The 24,153-nt window shown below is 48.5% G+C and overlaps 2 protein-coding genes across 5 annotated transcripts in view; one reads left to right on the plus strand and one right to left on the minus strand.

Moving 5' to 3' along the window:
* SNX11 (sorting nexin 11) lies at positions 1-9,729 on the plus strand. 2 transcript variants are annotated; one of them, XM_025995835.2, is made up of 8 exons: positions 2-81; positions 2,522-2,581; positions 3,523-3,577; positions 4,014-4,100; positions 4,409-4,509; positions 7,008-7,103; positions 7,325-7,537; positions 8,194-9,729. In XM_025995835.2, the coding sequence occupies exons 3-8, from the start codon at positions 3,536-3,538 to the stop codon at positions 8,477-8,479; spliced, it is 825 nt and encodes a 274-aa protein (XP_025851620.1). In that variant the 5' UTR covers positions 2-81; positions 2,522-2,581; positions 3,523-3,535; the 3' UTR covers positions 8,480-9,729. The 2 variants fall into 2 exon arrangements, with proteins under 2 accessions (XP_025851621.1, XP_025851620.1); XM_025995836.2 differs by lacking the exon at positions 2,522-2,581 and having other exon boundaries at positions 1-81.
* A 10,139-nt stretch (positions 9,730-19,868) lies between these two features.
* Positions 19,869-24,153, minus strand: part of SKAP1 (src kinase associated phosphoprotein 1) — a 282,506-nt gene continuing 278,221 nt past the window's right edge. For all 3 annotated transcript variants that reach the window (XM_072747410.1, XM_072747409.1, XM_025995837.2), the window contains 2 exons: positions 22,629-22,737; positions 19,869-19,973 (listed from right to left, as the gene is read on the minus strand). In XM_072747410.1, coding sequence (XP_072603511.1) covers positions 22,636-22,737 — 102 coding nt within the window. In that variant the 3' untranslated portion in view covers positions 19,869-19,973; positions 22,629-22,635. The remainder of the gene's footprint in view (positions 19,974-22,628; positions 22,738-24,153) is intronic.

Below are 24,153 nucleotides of genomic sequence, written 5' to 3' on the forward strand. Positions count from 1 at the left end.
CTCACCCGGAAGGAGAAGCTTAGCCTGGCTCTATGGTGCGGCGCTGGCGGTGTCGCTGTGGGGAGTGGGTACTGCTCTCAGGTGAGGGGCCGCGGGCGGGGCGGCGGGGAGTGGATGCAGCTCTCAAGCCAGGCTTGAGCGTCAGGAGTGGCGTTCGGGGGTGGGAATCTCGCTTGACACCTCTTGGAAGAGGCTGGCTCGCCTCCCGGGATGAAGGCGGGTGCTTGCTCGGTATCCCAGGAAAGAAACTCGGCTTTTTCATTTGTTTTTAAAGTGTGAAGCATCTTTCCTTTCCACTCCCCAAGCTTAATAGTCAAAGGGGAAGAAGGGTCGTGGGGCTCCTTTGCTCTTACTTCGTTAAGAATGGAGGGGGAGTGACCCAGAGTTTGGCGACATTTACCGAAACGGCTAGGGCTAGGAGTGATGACAAGTATTTCACAGGACAGAGGCCGGCTCTTGCGCTAGACTGTGGTCGCCGTCGTGATTTATCTTCCAAGTGTAGCGAGCGACAAGTTACGGAGGGACGAAGTGGAGCAGAGCTGCTGGGTTGGGAACTTGGTCAGGAAAGGGAGCATCCTCTACCACCTGTGGGTGTTTAGGAAGGAGAGCTTTCTGGGTCCTCTGGCATCAGGGGCTCAAGAATGAGTGAGAAGGGAGTAGGAGTCTTGGTAGCTCAAAACACTTATCACCTGAGGTTTTTTTTTTTTTTTTTTTTTTTTTTTAAGATTTTATTTATTTGTTTGACAGAGCAAGAGCAGGCAGAGGGAGAGGGAGAAGCAGGCGGTAAACAGAGAGCCTGATGTGGGGCTCGATCCCAGGACCCTGGGATCATGACCTGAGCCGAAGGCAAAGGCTGAACTGACTGAGCCACCCAGGCTCCCTACCTGATTTGTTTTTTAACCTGCCTTTTTGAAGTAGTTTAAATGGGAGTGAGGATGGTGCTGAGAAAGCCCTGAATTGCTACGTTGAATTGTCAGGACATAGGAAACCTTTACAAGGAATCTTTGTAAAAAGCAAACGACTGCGTTCTCAGAGAGATTGGTGTTGGTAGGGGTGGAGAAAGTAAAGGGAGCTTCACATGTGGTTGAAAGGACCCAGGAAATGTAGTGCCACGTGAGATGCAGACATAGCTGAGAGGATCGCTGACTTATCCTTATTTGCATGACCCCTTTATTTCCCAGATCACGAGCTAAAGTTAGGAACTTCCTTCTTCCCCTCCCTGGACAGAACTGAGCTTCATTTCATTTCCTGCTGAGGAGTGGCATCTGTGTGGAGGAAGCTGGTGGGAAGGGTAATTGCTAGAAATTATGACTCTGAATCTAGGTTTTTGTGTTTGTTCCAATGTCCAGTGTTTTTAAGGAAAAGTTAAAATGGAAACTTTGTTAGTGCCCTTTAAACTTAGATTTAAGTATACAGCATCTTGGGGCAGGGGTGCTAGGATTTTTTTTTTTTTTTTGAAAGCCAGTTTAAGCCATTTGTTTCCGAGTGGTGTTAGCTCCAAAGGAAAGGAGAGAAACTTACATTTGCATATGGTTCAGGGTCCTAGACAAACTCTTTTTGAGCCTGAGAATGATGATCACTTGGTTACTAAATCATGGTCCTGAATTTGACAAACCTTTCAAGGCACAGGAGATGTGTGAGGTCCACTGAGTGTGTGGATGATAATTGCCTTGTCATTTTGCCCATCGTTACTTTTGTGAAAAGAGATTTCAGAATATTTAACTCTCTGCTCTTGTGCTGGCAATTTACCAAATGCCTGAAAAGAGAAAAAAATTAAAAGGTTAGTTGTTCACCAGCCGGTCTGTTCTTTTTGGTAACAGCCTTTTTTTTTTTTTTTTTAAAGATTTTAAAAATTTATTTATTCATGAGAGACAGAGAGGCAGAGTCAGAGACACAGGCAGAGGGAGAAGCAGGCTCCATGCAAGGAGCCCAATGAAGGACTCGATCCCAGGACTCCAGGATCACGCCCTGGGCTGAAGGCGGCGCTAAACCGCTGAGCCACCCGGGCTGCCCTGGTCACAACCCTTTGACTGCTTACATTGGGGACGTTACACATGGGTTGGTAAGGAACTGGAATTTCCTTTCAGTTCAGGATGCCTTTGTGATGGTGACTGCATCAGATAAAAAATCAGATTGTTGGCAAAAGTACAACAATGGTATCGCAGTCACAAAACCTCTGGCTTGCTCAACGGTGTGGTCCAGTCCTATCATACACCATGCAGTTTTATCCCTGTGCAGTGGCTGTATGTGGAGAGACCTTCTGGTGTACTGGAAAGATTTGGGAAAGCTGTTTGCTCTGCTAATTTTGCGGTGTAAATGAGTTCCCCTTCTCTTGAAACGTTAGCCTTGTGTTAGCAAAACATAAAATAGAAGGAAACTCATTACACGCGGTTCTAATGGTAAGGCAAAACTAATAAGAGAATGTGTTTAAAATTAATTGTAGGCCTGTAAAAATGAGTGGGTGTGTGAATGGGTATGGGGGGAGGAGAGAGAGAGCTTAGAGATAGTCTTGTTTTCCCAGGAGCCGGCCTGGATCATTTGTTGGCAGTACATATTGGCTGAAGTCAGTTTTCATTTCAAGGTAAATTGGAAAGGGAAATTAAACCTTATTGTTCCGCTCTTAAGAGAGGAGAAGGGGGTGGAGGCAGCAGCCAGGGTGGATGCTGTTGGAGTGGTTCTAGGAGTAACAAGATTAGTGCTGTATTTTAACAGAAGGTGACATCATGGGCCCCTTTGGACTGGAGTAACCCAGCGCTGGAGGCTTCATGGGCCCCTTGTTGGAGTGGGCGATGTCGCTGCACATGTAAACTGCCACACTGGGGGAAATCAGGGGCTTAGGCTTTAATGAATCTTTACAAAGGATCAGAAAACATCCCGAGCCGACCTGTGCAGCTGTGGGGTGCTTGGGCATTGGTACAAACCGGATAGCATATCGAGAGAGGAAATGACTGGAACCATTGGCTTGGGTTCTGGAGAACAGATTAGAGAAGGGAAGGTCAAAACTGGGCAGCCCATTCAGGTGCTCCCTGAGCTCCCCAGCTCCCTGATTGACCTCTGGGTAGGTGACGACTTAGCAAGACAGACTTCAGAGCCTTGGTGTTGGTGGGGCTTGATTGTCTCTAAACTGCCAGGAGGGGGTGGTGTCAGGCTCACTTGCAGAGGCTCTTGTGTGCCCCAAAGAGACTTTCACCTGCAGTCCTTAGCAGAAAAGGTCTGACCTTGAACTTGCCTATTCTGGCTGCCTGACCTGAACGCTTCACAGACCTAAACATGCTTTGTTGGGCTAGACGTGGCCTAGGTAAAGGTCCTGGCTGTGGTCTGCAAAGAGGGGCAGGGGCTTTTAGCTTGGCACTGAGCTAAGGTATGGGAATTTTTTTGCTTCCTCTTAAGTTTAACACAAAAACAAAAAAAGGTGCCTGGGTTTTCCCAGGGGGGAATCAGTGAAAATTTTTCTTGGTAAAGAATGATAAAAATAGAGGCATGCTAACAGTGATTGTTCTCCTGTCCTCTGTCCCCCATCAGATGTTTTCTTCCAATGGGCTTTTGGTGTAGGATGTTGGAAAACCAAGAGCAGGAGGTAAGCGTGTGGTCTCCAGGAAACAGGTGGGTAGAAGTTTGATGGGACTTGGGTAAAGATGCCTATCATTGCTGCATGGTGTTCTAATGACAGTAATACCTTGGGGGTTCTGATGAGCTCAACGGCAGAAGAAGGATATCCATAGTAAAGCCATTCCTGGGAAATGAGGTTCCATTTTCACTAACTTTCCCCATTCATTGGAATGTCGTTGAATGTCAGATTCACAAGGGCAGAGATTTTTGTCTCTTGTTTATGTATTACTCCCAATGCTTTAGAACTGTCTGACACATAGTGGGCGGTCAATAAATATTTGTTGAATTGAATGAATAAATAAATGAATGGGTGGTGCTGATTGGAAAAATCTGGCAACCTGTATTGTCAAAGCTGCCTTACTATGTGGCCGAGCTGAAGCTGAAGGAGCCTTTCTTACCTCCAGGAGGTGATCACCGTGCGTGTTCAGGACCCCCGAGTGCAGAATGAAGGCTCCTGGAATTCTTATGTGGATTATAAGATCTTTCTCCACGTAAGTGCATCAGCCTTCTGTACGGGGTCAGCACTCTCCAGGGCTGAGGGCTAGAGCAGAGGTGGAGCCTGTTTGTGGATATTTTGACAGTCCTGAGACAGAGGAAAGAGAGAGAGGTGAGGAATGAGCTTGGGGTATGCTGTAGAGTTGCTTTCAGGCTGCCTGGTGGCACCTTGCTCAAGTTGGAGCCCCTGATCTGGACTGTGGCCTGGTGGCTTGGATCCTCCGTCGGAGTGATGATGGGGATTTGTGTGAACTTTGTCTTTTTCTCCTTGGCTTTTTTCTTTCTCACATGCTTCCTCCTGTAGACCAACAGCAAAGCGTTTACTGCCAAGACATCTTGTGTGCGTCGCCGATATCGTGAGTTCGTGTGGCTGAGAAAGCAGCTGCAGAGAAATGCTGGTTTAGTGTGAGTTTGCTTCTGCTTCTTTCTTGGGTCTGAGATTGGTTTTTCAGGCATGTACGTGAGAACCAGAGTTTACAATAACGAAAACTTGGCAATATGTCAGGCACTCAGGAAATCAAGACATGTGTTCTTAAATTATGTTTTCAAGTCAGTGGAAAAAGTAAAGACAAAAGTTCTAGCATTTTGACCTAACAAAGTCTTATAAATATCAAAAATATTTTTAATATGCATATTAATCGAGAGCTAAACAAATGTACTGTTAGCGTTTTATATGTGCATATCACTCATTATCAGAAACTTGTTAGCACTTGGACTTAGGTAACCAGTGGCGTTCCTGTCCATTTGACATGTAAAAAAAAAAAAAAATTTTTTTTTTTTCTTTTTTTGTGGAGAGACCTTTTTTCAGAGATAACAAACTGAAAGCCTTAGGAAAAGCAGTATTGTTCACTCCTCACTTACACTACCCCAAATAAGTCTTAAAACTAGAGACAATTTAGAACAGTGATTCCAGGGCAGCCCCCGTGGCTCAGCGGTTTAGCGCCGCCTGCAGCCTGGGGTGTGATCCTAGAGACCTGGGATCGAGTCCCACATCAGACTCCCTGCATGGAGCCTGCTTCTCCCTCTGCCTGTGTCTCTGCCTCTCTCTCTCTCTCTCTCTCTCTCTCTCTCTCTGTCTCTATGAATAAATAAATTAAAAAAAAAAAAAAAAAGAACAGTGATTCCATTGCAGGACAGTCCCTGAATGCTCTGGGGACAGGGGGCCTGCGGGTGATCTAGCCAGGGTGATCTAGCCAGTTAGTTAACATGTGGGACTGATGAGGCTGCTGTCATGGGTCAGGCCCTTACAGCCAGTTGGAACTTCTGACAGATCCTGCATTGTCTTGCCTGGCCTGTTGTTTTTGTTTGTTTGTTTTGTTTTGTGGGGGTGGAGGGGAGAGAGAGAGAGAATCCCAAGTAGGCTCCATGCTCAGCACAGAGCCAGCTATAGGGTTGATCTCACAACCCTGAGACCATGACCTGGGCTGAAATCAAGAGTCAGATGCTTAAAGGACTGAGCCACCCAAGAGCCCGGCTTGTTTGTTTGTTTAAGGGCAGGGAGAGAGAGAAAGAGAGAGAGAGAGAGAGAGAGAATGAGAATGAACAGTGGGGGAGGGACAGCTACCCAGGTGCCCCTGGCCTGTTTTTTTTTTTTTTTTAATATGTTCATAATAGAAACTAGGGAGGTCGAAAGGGTTTGTGGATGCCTTGCTGCAACTCTACTACTTTTAGGAAATTCAAAGCATGTGAGGGACACCTGGATGGCTCAGTGGGTTAAGCATCCGACTCTTGATTTCCACTCAGGCCATGATCTCGGGGTTGTGAGATTGAGCCCCAAGTTAAGCTCCACACTGGGCATGGAGCCTACTTGGGATCCTCTCTCCCTCTCCCTCTATCCCTCCCCCTGCTCATGTTCTCTCTAAATAAATAGATAGATAAATAGATAAATAAATATCAGTCTTTTTTTTTAAAAGATTTATTTATTTATGATAGACATAGAGAGAGAGAGAGGCAGAGACACAGGCAGAGGTAGAAGCAGGCTCCATGCTGGGAGCCCGACGCGGGACTCATCCCGGGACCCCAGGATCGCGCCCCGGGCCAAAGGCAGGCACGAAACCGCTGAGCCACCCAGGGATCCCCGATATCTATCTGTCTTTAAAAAAAAAAAATCCTAAGGGACGCCTGGGTGGCTCAGTGGTTGAGCGTCTCCTTCGGCTTGGGACATGATTCCAGGATCTGGGATCAAGTCCCACATTGGACTCCCTGTGAGGAGCCTGCTTCTCTGTCTGTGTCTCTCTCTCTCTCCCTCTCTCTCTCTCTCTCTCTCTCTCTCTCTATGTCTATCATAAATAAATCTTAAAAAAAAAAAAAAAATCCTAACTAAGCATGTGGCCTTCCTGGATTAAAGGAGGTAGTCTTGATTTACACACAAGGACCCAGCATGTTCCATGCCTCCATGTCTAAATTTCTCCCTTTTTATTTTTAAAATTTAAAACATTTTTTAGTTTTTCCCTTTTTAAAATAAGAGCTGATGGTGGGAATGGGTTTTGTAAACTATGTAGTATAGCAGCAATGGAGTTTTGAAGCCATAGACATGGTTCAGATACCAGCTCTGCTGGTTATTAGCTGTGTGACATTGAGAAATTTACTTAACTTCTCTGATTCTATTTCCTTACTCCTGAAATGGGAACATCAATAGATTTTTCATGGGTTTTTGGGAGGAGTAAGTGAAATAAGGTTTGTAAAATATTTAGCACAGTGCCTGACACATGGCATACAGTGACTATTTGCCCTGCTCCCCCCCCCCCCCCACCTTATTAAAAGCTATTTGTATTGATTTGTGCCTCTTTAAGATGATTTCCTTGATCTGGGAGAGAAGGAGGGGGATGCCTGTCTTTAATGTTATACTTTTTTTTTTTTTAATGTTATACTTATGTTGGGAGTTACATTATGTGACCCCACAGGCCTGTACCTGAACTTCCTGGGAAGTCTACCTTCTTTGGCAGCTCGGATGAGTTCATTGAGAAGCGGAGACAAGGTCTGCAGCATTTCCTGGAAAAGTAAGTAGACATGGTAGGCTAGCACCTGTCCCCCTGGTGTGGGCGAGGAGGGGGTGGGCAGGAGCAGGATGGCCCCTTCGATCGATTGGATGGGTGCATTTGTAGTGGATGCGTTTCTTGCACTCCCAAGCCTTCAGGCTGGAAGCCCTTCAGAGGACGGGCCTGGCGAGAGCAGCAGCTCTGGGGGAGTCTGTGTTGTACCTCTTGTGTTTGCCCCATAGGGTACTGCAGAGTGTGGTCCTCCTATCGGACAGCCAGTTACACCTCTTCCTGCAAAGCCAGCTCTCCGTGCCTGAGATCGAAGCCTGCGTCCAGGGCCGAAGTCCCATGACCGTTTCTGATGCCATCCTTCACTACGCTATGTCAAACTGTGGCTGGGTCCAGGAAGAGAGGCAGGGCTCTTCTCATCTGGCTAAGGGGGACCAGCCCAAGAGGTAACTAGAGTGCTAGGATTTCTGTCGCCTAGGCCAGTGAGGCGTCCACTTGCAGGAGAAGTACTGTCTCAGCCCTGTAGCCTCTCAGAAGGGGTCTTGGTCTCCCTGCACCTGATCCTCTCACCTCAGGCACCCCTGTCCCTGGGTGGCGGGCTCTCCCATTGAAGCCTGGAGGAAAAGAAGAGAAGGCTGGCTGGTTCTTTATTTCTCTCCCCGCCCTTTTATAAAGTAACAACTTCATTGAGATATAATTTACATACCATAAAATTCACCCTTTTAAATGTACAATTCAGTAGTTTTTACTTAGAACCCCAATTTTTATCACTCTTAAAGAAACCTTGTGCCTCTTAGCAGTGACACTCTGTTTTCCCCAACTCCTCACCCCCAGTGGCCACTCATCTACTTTCTGCATCTATGGATTTGCCTGTTCTGGACGTTTCACCCAAGGGGAGCCATGTGATGTGCGATCTTTTGTGCCGAGCTGCTTTCACTCTGCATATTATAGTGCAGATGAGCACCTCCTTCCTTTTTAGGGCCATATAGTATTCTGTCTGTATAATAGTCCACCTGAATAATATTTCTCTGCCAGCTTTTGTGCTTATCCACTGATTTTTGTTCATCTGTTCATGGCCTTCTTTTTCCTTTCCTGTTCTCAGTTGCTGCTTCCTTCCAAGATCGGGCAGGAGGAGCTCCCCCTCACCACCTCCCAGGGAAGAGAAGGACCATTTTGAGGTGTGGGCTCCAGTTGTTGACTCTGCAGCTCCTTCCTTAGAGAGCACCCCCCTTCCATCTGCCCCCTCCCCCTCAGGCTGTGATTTTGCAAGGCCTGAGGAGGGAGCCTCTGCTCCCCAGCCTGTGAGGAGGGCTGTGGGTGGGGACCCTGCTGTGCCTTTGGACCCTGGGCAGTTAGAAACAGTTTTAGAAAAAGGAGCTCTGGTCTGAGCCCTGAGTTCTGCTCCAAGGTGGAGAAGATGGAGGCAGGGAGACTGGGGTGGGTTGGAGCACAGGGCAGGTGCTGGGGAGGTGGGGCCACTTGGAGTCTCACGGTTGCCTCTGCTCAGGTTGCGCACACAGAGCACAGTCACCACAACTCAAGCCCCCTCCATGGGATTAAACACTGGAGGTTGTAATTTAGGCATAAGGCCCATAGGCTGTTGGTTTTGCACGGAAACATGGGGTATATTTACTCTCCTGGGAGCTGAGTTTCTTTAGATGCTTGTTAATGGGCCCAGGCACATTGCCTCAGGTTGACGGGTTTGGGGACCTGCAGAGTGGCAGCTTCTCAGCTGTCCTGTTGAATACTGACCCAGCAATGCTAGTATACTTGTCTTCCACTGGCTGTGTTTTCACTGCAGCCCTCCGAGCACTTTGTTTCTGGGAGGCCGGCCTATGGCCTACCTCCTTTAGCTGCGGCCAGGGTGGTGAATGTCTATCCTCCATCCCCCTCGCCTCCTTGCTTTTCCTTCACCGACTCCCAAGGCCAGGGCACCCTCCGATCCCAAGCCCTGAGCTGGCCACGGGGACCCCGAGACCCACGAAATAGCTAACGGCCACCACGGGAGAGACACAGGGGACGCCTGGAAGCTGGAGGGAGGGAAGGAGGCAGCGGGAGGCTGGGGTTTAGGAGAGGCTGGCCCCGGGCCGCCCGGTCTCTCCTGGCTATGAAGCAGGGCCGGGACTGGCTGCTCCGGGGTTGGCGACGGCGCCTTTCTTTTCCGAATCCTTCCCTTCTCCCCTAGTAACGGCCCCGCCCCCAGGGCTCCCGCCACCGCGCGGCCCCTCCACTGTGTCGCTGTGTGCGGGGAGGCCGTCTGTTCAGTCCAGTGGGGGCACAAGGGCTTTGTTTGTGCCTGGGGAGAGGGCTCTGGGGATGGGGATGAGGAACCGCAGGCCTTCAGACAATGAGGCATCTGGCCTCCCGCTGCCGCTGCCGTAACTGAAAGCCGCTCCGCTGGGAGCCAGCCGCCAGGCAGGGCGGGAGCGGGAGCGGGGAGCGGCGCCACCCCGCCCGGCTGCCCGGCTGCGCCCGCTGCCTCGGCCCCAGGCTTGGGCGTGCGGTGCCCGCTCGTCCTGTCCCCCGCCCCGCCCGCCCCGTCTCTGGGCCCACGCACGCCCCGCGCTGCTGTGGGACTGTCGTGGCATTTAGTTCAGAGTTGAGGGGCTTTGGCCTGAAATAAAATTCAAGTATTTAAGACGGTTGTTGCCATTCGTGTCTAACAAGCTGTAGCCGAGGAGGAGGGAGTGCGGCCTGGCAGTAGTTACTTTCATAAATCATGAATTTATTAGCGTGGAAATAATGGTTCGAGGCTGTGCGCCTCGGCTCTCCCGCCCCGCGTGTGCTGCTTGGTCCGGGTCGGGAGGGGGGGCCCGCTGCCAGGGAGCCCCGATCCAGCTCTCCCGCCGTCCTGGGCGTGAACCTCGTTAGGTATAATTTACCTGGTGCCGCTTCCCCTCCTCGCAGCCTGTCTGAGGTGCCAGGTGCTGGGAGAGAAATAAAGTTTGTCAACAGACAGATGCAGAGCCCCGGCGGGGGCTCCTCCCTCTTTCCCGCCTGCCTCCCCCGAGCCTCTCCTTTATACGAGGCCGCCGAGCCAGGCGATGATAGAAAACCTACAGAGGCGAATCCAAAATGTCAAAAGAAGTTCATTTAAAAGGGGGAAAAAAATTCCATCCACAACCGTCACAAAAACCCGACAGATGCTAAGCTAATGGCATCCGCTCTGCCGATTGGTGGGGACGGCTCATGAATATTAATGAGTCCAATGCTCCAAATGGTGCAGCTGTGAACCCAGCTGTGCCTGAAGCTCTCTGATCTCGAAACTTCCAGACAGGAGCCGGAGGTGGTCTGTGTCAATTCCCTACTCAGCCAAAAAAACAGCAAGCCGGGTCGGCCTTCTTCTGTTCTCTCCTCATCTTCCTGGAGCTGGTGCTCAGCAGCTAGTTGTGCCAGCAGGGTGGGCTGCTGGGACAGCAGGAGCTATTCGAAGACACGGATGTGATTTTTCTGACTCCCGGCTCTTTTAATGATCCATTACCAGCAGTGCATACAACAGCAGCTCAGTTAATCTAAGGCCAGGCGCCATCCCCTCACCTGCTCCAACACAGTTGAGTATAGGCAGCGGGAGGAATTGTCCTAAGAAGGGAGGAGTTTTTCTAGTAAGGCCCTGGAGTTGCCAGGAAAACCGCAAAGCTGAATTCTCCTCCCCATCCATGCCATGACCTTGGCCTCTCACATTTTGCCCTGTCCCTGTGTGTGCTAAAGGCTGTTCACTGTGGCACCTCTGTACGGAGGATGGGAAACCCCTGGGACAGTGGCTGGCCGAGCTGTGCTCAGCTTTCCCAGAACTAAGGTGTGTGAGGATTTAGGTTTGAGGTAGGTTCTGTGCCTGATTCAGTCCCCTTCCGACTGTGGCCCAAGTCTGGTCCTCTCCTGTTGCCCAGAATAGGTGATGCCATGCTCAGGGGTTTCCTTTTGTTAGGAGGAAGGGTGTGTGTGTAGGGGGAGGTAGGTCTGGTATGAAGCGAAGTCTCCTTTATTTGCATCACTCCACTTGACCTCAGTGGCCAGCAAGGAGGGGAAGTCCAGAATGACACTCATTTTCTAGCTGAGGAGACTGAGTTGAGCATGGTTTTCAAAGAGCATGTTTTTATTCATGAAAATTATTTATTTGTTTGTTTTAAAAACACTCTACCCCTGACACAGAACTCGAACTTACAACCCCAAGATCAAGAGTCATACGCTCTACCTGCTGAGCTGGCCTAAAACGCATGTTTTTAGATGGTGGGAGAATATGTTCATGTGAGAGTGACTTCCCCAGCTCTGTAAGATGAGGTTTTTGTTTCTTCCCCCAGTCTTTTTTTTTTTTTTAAGATTTTATTTATTTACTCATGAGACACACAGAGAGAGAGAGAGAGAGCGCGGCAGAGACACAGGCAGAGGGAGAAGCAGGCTCCCTGCAGGTATGGGACTTGATCCCGGGTCTCCAGGATCAGGCCCTGGACTGAAGGCAGCGCTAAACCGCTGAGCCACCCGAGTGGGCTGCCCTCCCCCAGTCTTTAAAAAAAAAAAAAACCCAAAACTAAAAAAAACTACTACTCAAGAAGGAAAAAAAAAAAAAGCCCACTTGTGTAGCTCTTCAGAGTAGTTCTCAGAAATCAGCTCCTCCGCAGTCCTCAGTTTTCCAGCTGCCGAGGCCTTAGATCCACACCAAGTCTTAAGACATCCTAAGACTCATCTTAAAAAAAAAAAAAAAAAGACTCAGCGGAGTTTGGGAGGCGATCATAACTCTTTTAACAATCTGATTGGACTTCAAGTGAGCTCTGTGTTTGTGGATTTGTTTATATGCCTCAGCTCTTCCTGGATATTCTTACCACCTTGGCGGTGGGGAGGACGGGAGGAGGTAACGTGGGGTTGAAGGTAGAGATGGAAACAGAGGAGCGCCTGGCCTGCCTCGCAGAGGCCACGGGAGCATTCAGTCAGGGACTGGAGTGGCATCTGCAGATTTATACGTGAGCAGCCTGCTGAGGCACAGCTAAAGCCAAGCAGATAAACAGTGTGGGATGGTGACTTCTCAGTCATGCCTGGGCACACATCCTAAGTCAAGCCTCCTGGGCAGCCCTCTGCCAGCAGGGACTCGGCTCTGTAGAGGGCATGTCACCTGGCTCACCGTAACCTTTGCATTGTGGATAAAGCATACCCTTTCCCATACTTCTTAGTACGTCCCCTCTTTCCTCAGCCCATTTTGGGACACCCTCCCCCCCCCTTCTCACTCACTCTCTGCCCTGCCTCTTTTCTCTACAGAACTCTCTTAGGAACTGCTGCAAAGGCCAAATGCACTTGGCCTCACCAACAGGGCCGCAGGAGCCAGTCCCAGCATGTTATTAGAGAACTAACTTCTTGGGAAAAAGACCAGTTCCACCTTAGTAATGGCTGATTGGGACTTGAAAGCTGGAACCTCAAATCTCAAGATATAATAAACATGGACAGTTTATCCTCAAAGGGGTAACAAAGCCACGTTTTCTAGGAGACCATGCTCCTGAGTCAATTAGCAAAGTGAATAATTTTACCTCCTTTCCATTCAGGGGAGGCCTGGTCCACTTCCACCAGCCCGAGAGGAGGAAGTGAAGGGGGCAGGAGTAATAGGGGCAGATGGGAAAGCTAGAGTGAGAATTCAGAGACGGTCTGGAAGTCTTGAAGGTTTTCCCCCTGGGAGGGCAGGAACTTGAGACGCTTCTGTAATCTTTGGATTATGGGGGTCTCCCAGTCCAAATTCCTCACCCTTTCACCTGTGGCTCCGCCGGGGTGGGGGGGCGAGGGGCTGGGAAGCCAGGCCCGCCAGGCCCTTGACCCCAGTCCCATGAACAGACGGCCCAGAATAGCGAGAGCCCGAGGCGGTTTGTCGGAGGCAGTGCAACCTGCCTGCTAGAAGCTACGAGACTTAGATATATTCTACCAATTAGGGCACATCTGTTCGCAGCGCGGAAAGGCGGGCACTGTCTCTTTAAGAGCCATCCCACTCCTCTCCTTGAGTGATGAGGGCTGGGAGCATGAGGGAGTCGGATGCTGATTAAACAGTCCTACTGCCCAGCTCTGTTAGAAAATTACTGTAATTATGATCTAGTCCCAGCAGAGGGATGAGTTCCAATCCTGCTAATAACCCTTCCAGGTGCCTCAGATTCGGGGCCCAGGGGAGGCAGCATCGGCAGGGCTCTGGCTGGCTCTGGGGCCGGTGAGGGCCTTGCTGTCTGGCCCGTGCACGCAAAACCAGCAAAGCCGATGGACCCCTCCTCCTGTCTTGGCCTCTGAGAAGGCTGTGCGTTTGGGCTGGGGTTTCCTTTTATGGTTCTTGACCCAGCTCCAAGGAGTTCACTTTGCATGAGAAAAGTTCCCCTTAAAAACCTACATGAAGGGCCAGGAAGGATAAATGTGACCTTCAGGAAGTGACAGCTGTCCTGAGCCTCCCCGCCTCTGTCCGACGACTGCAGTCAGCATTGCATTAGCCCGACCCTGTGCAAAGCCCAGGGAACTGCGGTGGAACCAGAGTTTCCCGTCGGGGGCAGCCGCTGTCCTCTCTATTGGGCGTCGGCGACCCTGGCTTCTTGCTCTGAAGCCGAGCACAGGGTTTCACTCAGTCATGATCAAGAGTTTCAGGGATCCCCTTTGAGAGTTCTGCTACAGGAAACGGAAACAAGGATCACAGCCCCAGAGCTCCAGACCACGAGAGACTCCCTGGCCTGCAGCTCCCTAAACCAGCAATTCCGGGTGTATTCACTTGAAAACATCGTTTTTGTAGTGCAAATCTGCAGCAGGGCAGGCAAACAAACCTCAAAGGTGCTTGTGGAGCGTGGAGGTTGGCGCTGGCTCGTTGGTTCTTAAACCCTGAGGAATTCATGGCATTTCTGCTTTAGGCTTTCCAACCTAGCTGTGGGCTTCTCTCTATCCCTGTAATCCACTGGCTGAAGCACAAAGTTCTAGAGGGTAGGGCAGTTTCTCTGTGCTTGGCCTTAAGCACACAGTGACCCGGGACAGTGGTCTTCGACCAGGGGTGATTTTGTGCCTAGGGAACATTTAGGGGGTGGGTGGGGGGAGGACTGCTGGCATCTAGTAGGTAGAGAACAGGGTGCTGCTGTGAACATCCTACAGTGTCCCTAACAACATAAAATTACCTGCCCAGCATGTCAGTAGTGCCAGGTTGAGAAAGCTTGCACCAGCAGATGAAATAATAAGTTCCAATCTCTGCACCCCCTCTTCCCCTGCACCGCCTTCCAAGTGTCGGGGAAGTGACTCCGATCTCCAGATGCTGATCTCCAGATGCCGGGCGATCTCCTCCAGGTGGGATGCGCCCGGCGACAGGCCTAGCCGGGTGTGGACCCACGGGAGGCGTCCAGGGTGTGTAGGTGGCCGGCCAGGGGGTGGGGCATGGGGTGGGGTGGGAGGGGTGAGGAGGGATCGGAGGCCGAGCGCTGCCGGAGCGGGGAAGTGGGGAAGTGTCTGCAGCCTGTGTGCTGTTCCGTGATCCGATGAGGGGGATGAGCGGGCCAGCTGCTCACCATCCGGCTCAGAGCGTCTAGCGTAGAAGCAGATGCCCTCTTTGAGGACCAGCACTAGAAGCCTCTTGGAACCCAGTCCCACCGCAGGAGGCAAGGAAGTGGCTTAGCATGCGGTTCTCCAAGCACGCTTCCCGCCGCGGCAGCCTGCCAGGTGCAGGGGTGGCGGCAGTGGGGGCCCCGCGAGGGCACTGAGCACACACGGCTGCTGCTGGCCGCCCCGCGAGCAGCTTGGTGCCGACCACACGGGCCTCTCAGAGCAGCCTGGGTGTCGGGAGAGAAAGCTGGTTGGTAGGGTCCGCAGAGGCCCCGGGGGAGGCGGGCGGGGGAGGGAAGGGGGGGAGAGGGGGAGGACTGCATCAGGAGGCACGTCAAAGCCTGGAGGGCCCGGTGATCTCTCTCCACCGCCCGCCCCCCACGTGACTGGCCCACCCATTCTGTGTTTTAGGGGGACCTCCGATCCTCCTTTACACCTGTGGACTTGGCATCAGTTATCAGTGACTCCCCCCTTTCAGTCTCAGAAGTGTCTCTGGAAAAGAAATGATAGGGTCACCCTACTAATTCTACCTGTTTCCTCTAATAAAATAGTTTTGTTCGGGGTGGAGGCATTGCATTTATAAAAATGGCCTATGTGGGGATCCCTGGGTGGCTCAGCGGTTTAGCTCCTGCCTTTGGCCCAGGGCGTGATCCTGGAGACCGGGAATTGAGTCCTGCGTCGGGCTCCTTGCTTGGAGCCTGCTTCTCCCTCTGCTTCTGTCTGCCTCTCTCTCTGTGTGTCTCTCATGAATAAATAAATAAAATCTTAAAAAAAAAAAAAAACCCAAAATGGCCTGTGTCTTAAAATGTGTCATTAATTGGATCCTAAAGAGTTGCCAGAGAATGATCATTGACGGATCCCTGGGTGGCGCAGCGGTTTGGCGCCTGCCTTTGGCCCAGGGCGCGATCCTGGAGACCGGCGATTGAATCCCATGTCGGGCTCCCAGTGCATGGAGCCTGCTTCTCCCTCTGCCTGTGTCTCTGCTTCTCTCTCTCTCACTGTGTGCCTATCATAAATAAATAAAATTAAAAAAAAAAAAAAAGAATGATCATTGATTTGTACTCATGACAACAACCTCCCTGCTCCTCACCCAACAAAACAGACATGTTTTTTGAAAAGTTTTTGAGAGGGGAATGGGGAACATAATTTGAATCCCTTGAAGAAGGAAAAATCTCTTTTTTTAGTGGTAAGTTTGAAACTCCCAACCCAGTGACTGTAAATTCTACAGGGACAGGAGCTTGCCGGGCAGGGGGGAAGGGGGAGGAGCAAGGGACTCTGGTGATCCACAGCTAGAAAATGAGTCCAAGTCACTGGGCTGTGCAGAGGGGATAATCCTCTGTGTAGACAGCTGCTTTCTCTAAAGTCAGCTCCACAGATTTTGCTGGTGCTCTGGGTATTAGCCCATCAATGCCACATAAGATTTATCCTTCCAGAGCCTCTCCTGGCGGGGAGACCTATGGGGAGGGCTTCTCTGTGGCCAAAGATGAAGGCACCTCTGTTCCTGGCATCTGAGAGTTCTGTTCTTCAAATGAAAAAACAAAAACACACAGCAAAAAAAACATACTTTGGCTTCTCTTTTGTTTTTCTTTCTTGCTTCTCTTCAACTCAATTTTCCTCAAACCATTTTAAAAAAATTTTTATTTATTTATATGACAGAGAGAAGGAGAGTGAAAGAGCATGAGCAAGGGGCAGGCAGAGGGAGAGGGAGGAGCAGTGTCCCCGCTGAGCAGAGAGCCTGATGTAGGGCTAGATCCCAGGATCTTAAGATCAGGACTGACCTGAGCCAAAGGCAGACATTCAACCAACTAAGCCACCCAGGGGCCCCATGAGCCACCCAGGGGCCCCATCAAACAGGTTTTGAAAGGCAGGAGTGTATCCTCTTTGCCATCCCCACCCCCCACTAGCATTGCATTATCCTGCTCTTTGCATCCACACCACTGCTTCACTGTGACACAAGTGACTGGCACAGAGTGTCAGAATTTGAAAACGTATCACCAGAGGGGTATAACTGCAGCACAATGCGAGTGATGGAAGAAGCAAAGCGGCAGTTTCCAGAGTCCTCCATCGCATGTGCTCTTCCCTGGCAGATTTTGTGTGATTTTTGTCCAAACCAACACCTTTCAGATGCTCAGCTTTGCCACTTGCAATGACAGGTGACAAGTGAGGTGGTGCCACTGAGCAAACTGAAGGGCTAAAAGAAGTGGATGATAACTTGGAATCTAGGCAGCTCCTTACATGCTATGCTTACATCAAGTATCCGCCTTGAAGGGGAGGGCGGACATCGAGTCGGTTCCACCTTTGGGCCTTGCTCCCACTTTACATGGACTCTAACTGGCCTTAGGGAAAGAGATGCACCAGGAGTGCCCTTCTCATTCTTATTTTTATTCGCCAGAGGACAAGGTGTAGTCAGTTTTGACTTAAATACAAATTGAGAGAGAACAGTATGAGAAAAACTTAATATTGAGGTGAATGCAAAACAATGCCTATTTTGCTATTTTGCTATATGGATGACAGAGAAAACACTGGGAAAACCATGTTGTTAATGAAATGCAGCTGAAAGACTGCTTTCAGAGTATTTGGTATTTTCAGTCATCAGCTTGGACAATGCAGGGTGAACTGTACCAGCCCCAGGTCTGGTTATCCAGTGGGTGTCAGTAAGCTCTTCATAAATTATTATTTATCTGTAAAAGGCAGATATACATTTGCTGCTTCTTTTTTTTTGAAAGGTTTTATTTTTTAAGTAATCTCTACATCTAATGGGCTCAAGCCCAAAACCCTGAGATCAGGAGTCAGTACTCCACCAACAGCCAGCCAGGTACCCCTGTACATTTGCTGCTTTTTTTTTTTTAAATAGATTTTATTTATTTGAGAGAAAGAGAGAGAGAGAGGGCATGAGCAGGGGGTAAGCGGTGGAGGAACAGAGGGGGAGGGGCAGTGGGAGAGGGAGAAGGATGGGGAAAGAATCTCAAGCAGACTCCCTGCTGAGCACACAGCCCACTCCAGGCTCCACCTCACGACCCTGAGATTCTGATCCTGAGATCACAACCTGAGATGAAACCAAGGGTCAGACGCTTAACTGAGCCACCAAGGCACCCCTCTACATTTGGTTCTTAAATTTAGAAACTTACCTTTCTTATTTTCCTACCTTTATATAAAACCAGGGTAGGATAAAAGCCTCCCTCTCCTATTCCACCTGCCAGAGCAATTAGCGGCTATTAAGAAGCCATCTCGCATATGGTGTGGTTAGTTAAGTGATCTAATGCCCTGGTTATCCAGTTAGTCACAGGCAGTAAGGTGGGGATTTGGTTAGTGGAGTCAAACAGAGAAGAGGTAATCTGTCCAGTTGCTTTCTGAGGCTGTTGGTTAAAATCGGGGCTGTCAATTGCGTGGGGAACAGTTTTGCTAGGTGAGGCTTAGCTTCAGGCAGACTACAGGCACCCACTGCCGCTTCCAAAAGGTTTCCTTTAGAACTTTCTCCTAAAAGGGAATGGCCTTCAGCCTGTAGATAGTCTTATCAACCATCGGACTTTTATCTTTTTCTTGCCTCTAACAATGTTAAAGATCGCCAGATGGCTATGGACCCAATTCCAGATTAGTCCATTCGTTTATATCTTCCAAGGCCAATCTAGTTTCTCTCCCTGCTGGGTTTCACAGCTAGAGGGTTGGAGGTCTGAGTGCCTACCGTGCAGTTGATGGAGGTGCCAAAGACCTTCACAGAATGGTGAATGCTGTAGGTACACACGGGCCTGCAGCTTGAGGAGGGATTTGTTTTAAGTTCTGGAAGCCAATGAGCATGACACTACTGAGGGATCCCTGAACCAACAGCGAGTGGAGAGGGTACCCTGCCCTTGCTCCTTTCTCATCCCCCTTTGACCCTGCCTGGGACACCTGCCCCTCCTCTCCTGGTAGCCCCTTTTCTGGTGTCTCACAGTCACAGAGCAGTGGCACAAAGCTCTTCTCTCCTCTTAACCACCAGCCTTCCAGCCTTGGGCCCCTGGAGGTTCTTTAAGGGAGGGAACACTCGGGCTTGAGGGTGAGGGTGTTTCTGATTGCTTCCCTTGCTATAGGCTTTAGAACAATGCCCGTTCCTTACCTGTAGGTTGGGGATTGGTGCAAAGGCCCCTCCTAAAAGGGGAGGCAAGTGGTTGTTCTTGGTTCATCTGCTCATGTGCTGCCACCTAGTGGTTCAGTCTCCTTTAGCACCGCGTGTAAAGTGGAGGGCACATTATGAACAGTTTTATCTCATTTTTTCCCCTCCTAGACCTCAGTTGTCCTCTTTTCTTACTTCTTTATTAATCACACAAACAAAATGCTTCTTTTTTTAACTCCTGGGTCAGAAAAATCTGGAAATGAACGGCTGGCATAAAATCTTTTGAGAAACTTGGAGTGCACAGCCAACATCCTACTTTGCCACCCCGTTTCTTTTGGCAATGTGAAATGGGTGTCTTACTGCAGGGCTAGAATGTGGCTGTTACAGAGGTGAGAAAGGCTACTGCCAACTGAGGGCTGCTCTGAATAGGCAGTTTCATAGATAAAATTTCTATAGCTGCTCAGTGGCCCATTTTTCAAGATTTCTCGCCTAGCGAATCTGGCCATCATAACCCTTACTGAGCAGTTACTATGCACCAGGCATTGTGCCAAGTGCGTTACACGTGTTGACTCTTTAATCTTCCTAACGACCCAGTGAAATGGACTACACCCTTCCTAAGGTGAGGAAATTGAGGCATAAAATGTCAAGTAGCTTGCTCTAGAGAGCATACATAGTAAATGGGGAACTGGGATTTATTCTCAGGCTGTCTGCTTCCAGAATTTATGTCCTTAACCACTCTGTCTTGTCGTCTCTTTAAGACACAGTTAACGCGAGTGCGAGGTACAGACCACAGGAAGAGGAACCGGGCTGATTCGCAGAAGCCCTCCCCGAAGCACTTCCCGCGCCGGCCCGCTGTTTGAACCGAAGGAACTCTCCAATGTGCTGACGCCAGAGGCTGCCTCATCTCAGAGATTCAGTACAGAAGGAAAAACCACCAAATAGGCAGCCAAAGGGAGTCTGAGAAGCCAACCAGAAGCAGGCAGGCCTGGGTTCCAGAGATGATTCTGCCCTGAAAGATCATCCACGTTCCCTCCTCTGTCTGGGGTTTTGTTCCTCTCTGGCTTTCCTTTTCTACTTTGTCTGGAGGTGGCAAGAATGCCTGGAACCAGCATTTTTGAGAACACTACATAAAGAAATTGGACACTATCACACACTGCTGGGAACCGAATATGAAGTTTATTTACGCTTTTCAAATCAGCTGACACAGCTCACAACTTCCTCCTCTGAAGGTTTCCTTGTCTCTCACCTTCTCTGTGACAAGCCTGTGGAGAAAGCAGAAGTGGATGTGAGACACGTTTAAAGGTGGGATGAAAAAACAAAGGTGGGATGAGCTATGACCTGCTGACTGCCTTTCCCACTTGTCTTAATGGCCCGTTTCAGTTACTACAAGCTGTCAGAGGCTTGGGTCTCTTCAGTAAGAAGAGTCCCTGGTGTTGGTGGGGTGGCTGGCGTAGGGAATAGGAACTCCTGATGATCAGTTTCTCTGTAAAGGCAGGCCAGAGACTAGGCTATGTCTCCTGAAGGAGGGAAAATACATAGGTTTGCTCTTACGATTCAAGAAAAGATGGTATAAAAGGGTGCAAATTAAAGAGTGTCTCCCTCCCACCCTCACAGTCATGCAACCACTTCTATTGTCTCTGCCCTTCCAGAGATATCATCTACACACAGAAACAACTGGAGACTCCCCCTATACCCACCCCCTGTAAAGTCTACACCCAACATGGGGCTTGAACTCATGACCCTGAAATGAAGAGTTGCATGCTCTATGGACTGAGCCAGCCAGGCACCCCTGGAGACTCCCTTTTCACACAAATGGAACAAATTAGGCCTACCCTTCTTTGCTGCCTTTTTATTTTTTCTTACCAACATCAGTGCAGAGAGCTTCCTTTAATTTTTTAGTTACATAGTACTTAATTCTATGAACATACTATAGTTATTTGGCTAGGTCTTTACTGAACATTTAGGTCATTTCTAGTGGTTTGCTATTATAAAGTAACCTTGTGTGTATATCCTTTTCCTTTAAACTTTTATTTTTGGGAGATGCCTGGGTGGCTCAACAATGGAGTGTTTGCCTTTGGCTCAGGGCATGATCCCGGGGATTTGGGGATCAAGTCCCATACTGGGCTCCCCTCAGGGAGCCTGCTTCTCTCTCTGCCTATGTTTCTGCCTCTCTCTGTGTGTCTCTCATAAATAAATAAATAAAAACTTTAAAAGAAAAATATTTTATTTTTGGGTAGTCTCTACACCCAACATGGGGCTCAAAATTCACAACTCTGAAATCAAGAGTCATACACTCCACCAACTGACCAGCTGGGTGCCCTGTGTGTATATCCTTTTGCATGTGTGTAAATGTAGCTATAGGATTAATTCCTAGATGTAGAATGGTTGGATCAAAGAGAATGAGGAAATAAACAACTGTGTCATTAAATAAATGACAAAGTGAAGTAGAGTGAATATGTTTAGATTTGACAGAAAAATTCCAACCCTTTTGCCTTTATGTCCAGGAAAAGGAGTCCTCATCAGGAAAGTCAAAAGTCAAACCTTGAGCAACAGGCCTCAGCTGGCGCTTTATGGTTGTACAAGGATATCGCAGAGTAAGATCTTTACTTACATATCTTCCTAAATGAATCCACTCAGGGCTGCTGCACCCTATAGTGGGCCCTGGTCTGGAAGATTCCAAGGCGAGTTCGTATCATGGTCATGCAAGTCATTCTTCACCCCCAGCAATAAAGGCTGTTCCCATTTTAGGCCAGAAGAAGGAGCTAGAGACATCATGCTAGCCTTAGGTGCCCTCCATCACCATCCTAATTTTTTTTTTTTTTCACCATCCTAATTTTAAGCAAAAACCACTGTGTACCCAAGCAACTCCTATTGCAACCCCACCCAAAGCAAGTACTCACTCCACTGTTTTAAATATGATGTGGTTCTTGCTCATAAAACACAAGCCATACTCTTTATTTTTATTTTTTGCCATACTCTTTATTACCTAAAAGTTAATTTGATTATGTTCCATAGGAATCCTCATACTGGATTCCTAGTTTTGGCCAATCATATGGTAATACATGGGCATTTGGAGAAATAGTGCTCTTTATTTGAGAGCTGGGGATAAAGAAAACCAGACCCATCCTTGTGGCAGAAATTCCTAGTTGTTCCTGAATATCCATTCTTCCCTTATTTATTTAGATTATTTATTCATTTTCATTAGAGACATAGGTAGAAGGAGAAGCAGCTCCCTGCGGGGAGCCTGATGCGGGACTCCACCCTGAGGCCCCCGAGATCATGACCTGAGCTGAAGGCAGACGCTCAACTGCTGAGCCACCCAGGCGTCCCTTCTGTTTTTATTTATTAATGAATCCTTTCCCCGCTCCACTTTTAATCTGGACACAGGTTCTACCTAGAATAAGTCTATCTGTCTGTCCAAGTTCTGGCCAATGGAATGTAAGCAGTGATGTGTGCAACATCTCTGAAATGTCCTTAAAACAAGCGGGTATGCCCTTCTTTCATTTTATCTTTCCTGCTGGGTAGGGTACAGACATGAGAGCTGGAGCTGGAGCATTCATCTCGGGCCATAATGTAAGCTTTGGAATGTTGGCCACACGCAGTGGAGCAAAAATAGAAGATATCCGAAAGCTGAATACCTTGGGTTATTTACCTCCAGATTTTTTCAGAAGAGAAAAATAAATTTCTATGTTAATTAAATTATTGCTATTTTGAGTTTTCTTTCACATGCAGTTGAACCTAATCCTTACTCACATAGTTCCCCAATTTAGGAAAAACAATTCCAGCCTCATCGTCTTTCAATGTAAATCACGAGCATCACTTTTGGAAGTGAAGAAAAGCCACTTCACTGGCAACTCTTATCCTTCACAGAGAAATGAAGGCATGACCAACAGATTTACTGGCAATAGTTTTGATACCTGGGCTTCATATTTCTTCCATTTCAAAGGCAGTGGTGAGATACTCCTTTGGAACAATCCCAATGAGGCTGTTCAGTTCTCCTACCCACCAGCCATACATGTTATACTCCTGAAATATAAAAAGATGACGGTTTAATTGGAATCCAATCATGTTTCCATTCATCTCTTACAGTGATTGCAGGGGAGATTCTGTTGGGTGGTTTCTTTGTCAACACTATCATTATGACTTGTTAACACCTTGACGGGATTATTACATTAAAAAAAAATCTTCTAGAGGAGGAAAGCAAACTCTACTTTCATTTTGCCGTCTTCCTGTCTCCATTTTAAATCTAGTACATTTGATGCTATTGCTGAACCTAAAGAGCATGTCTTTTATCAAGCAGAGTAGTATGGCTTCCTCTGAGAAAGTTGGGCACATCCTAAATACCAGAGCACTAAAGATATTCAGGGAGTCAGGTCATAGTTCAAATCAATAATATTTACCAAGCATCTTCTATGTGCAAAGTGCTGTTTGAGTTCCCATGAGATATATAATGATGAATCAGAGCATTGCTTGCTCCCTAGGAGCTTATAGCAGAGAGTAATGGGCTTTGGAGTCAGACAGCCTGGGATCCAATCCCCACTTGGTCATTTACTAGCTGTGTGACCTCACACTCTCCTAGCTTTGACTTCCTCTTCTGGAAGAGTAGGGATGTCATCTCTCCCCTATGTAGTGGGAATATAAATGTCTGATGCATAGTAGGTAGGCTAAACATTAGATTCTTCCCCCAGAAAAGGTGAGAGGTTGATAGGTACATCAGTAATGACAGGCGGACATAAGAGCCTCAGAAAGGAACAACTAAGAGAGGGAATGAGAAGGTGTAAAGAAGGGGTGGTCACAGGATTGGAAGTGGGGCGCCTTGAATACAGAAATGGTTTTCAAAAGCACAGCAGCTGTTAAACATTATGGGACTGCTTCTGAAAGCACAGAAAATATTTTCTTTCTTTTGAAGGAAGTAAAATTTAGGAATAAATAGGGGATATCATGTATTCCAGTTCAACTGGATTTGGGGTACCATGAAGCTAACTATCTTTTTACACACTTGGTTGTTGAATTCTACTAGGAAAAAAAAAAAGAGAAAGAAAAAAAGTTGGTGGCATAACAAAATTCCAAGTCACCTGGTTTCTTCTGGATAGCGTATCTCCCCACCTCCAGCTCTGCTGTCCCCCCAGCCTAGCCGATGACCCCTTTTCCATCTTCAAAACGAAAAGACTTCAGATGTGTCAACCTTCAGCCACCAAAATAGGAACTTACCTGTATGGACAACCACCCCTGCTTCCCATTAAAGTGGAGGAGGTGTCCCTCCTCTGGTTAAAACTCTCATCAAGCGTACATAAGAGCATCATGTGCGCTCTTATGTCCTGCTTGTCATTACTGATGTACTTGTCAACCTCCCACTACTTCTGGGGGAAGAATCTAATGTTTAGAGCATCTACTATGCATCAGACATTTATATCCCCACAACATAGGGAAGAGATGATATTA

The sequence above is a fragment of the Vulpes vulpes genome, chromosome 2 (assembly GCF_048418805.1).
Source record: "Vulpes vulpes isolate BD-2025 chromosome 2, VulVul3, whole genome shotgun sequence".
NCBI lineage: Eukaryota > Metazoa > Chordata > Mammalia > Carnivora > Canidae > Vulpes > Vulpes vulpes.

Bases quoted from the DNA above. Each gene is read 5' to 3' on its own strand.
- SNX11 (XM_025995836.2), top strand. From the start codon at position 3,536: ATGGGCTTTTGGTGTAGGATGTTGGAAAACCAAGAGCAGGAG. The intron at 3,578-4,013 runs GTAAGCGTGTGG...TCTTACCTCCAG, and splicing joins TGGAAAACCAAGAGCAGGAG to GAGGTGATCACCGTGCGTGT. The intron at 4,101-4,408 runs GTAAGTGCATCA...TTCCTCCTGTAG, and splicing joins ATTATAAGATCTTTCTCCAC to ACCAACAGCAAAGCGTTTAC.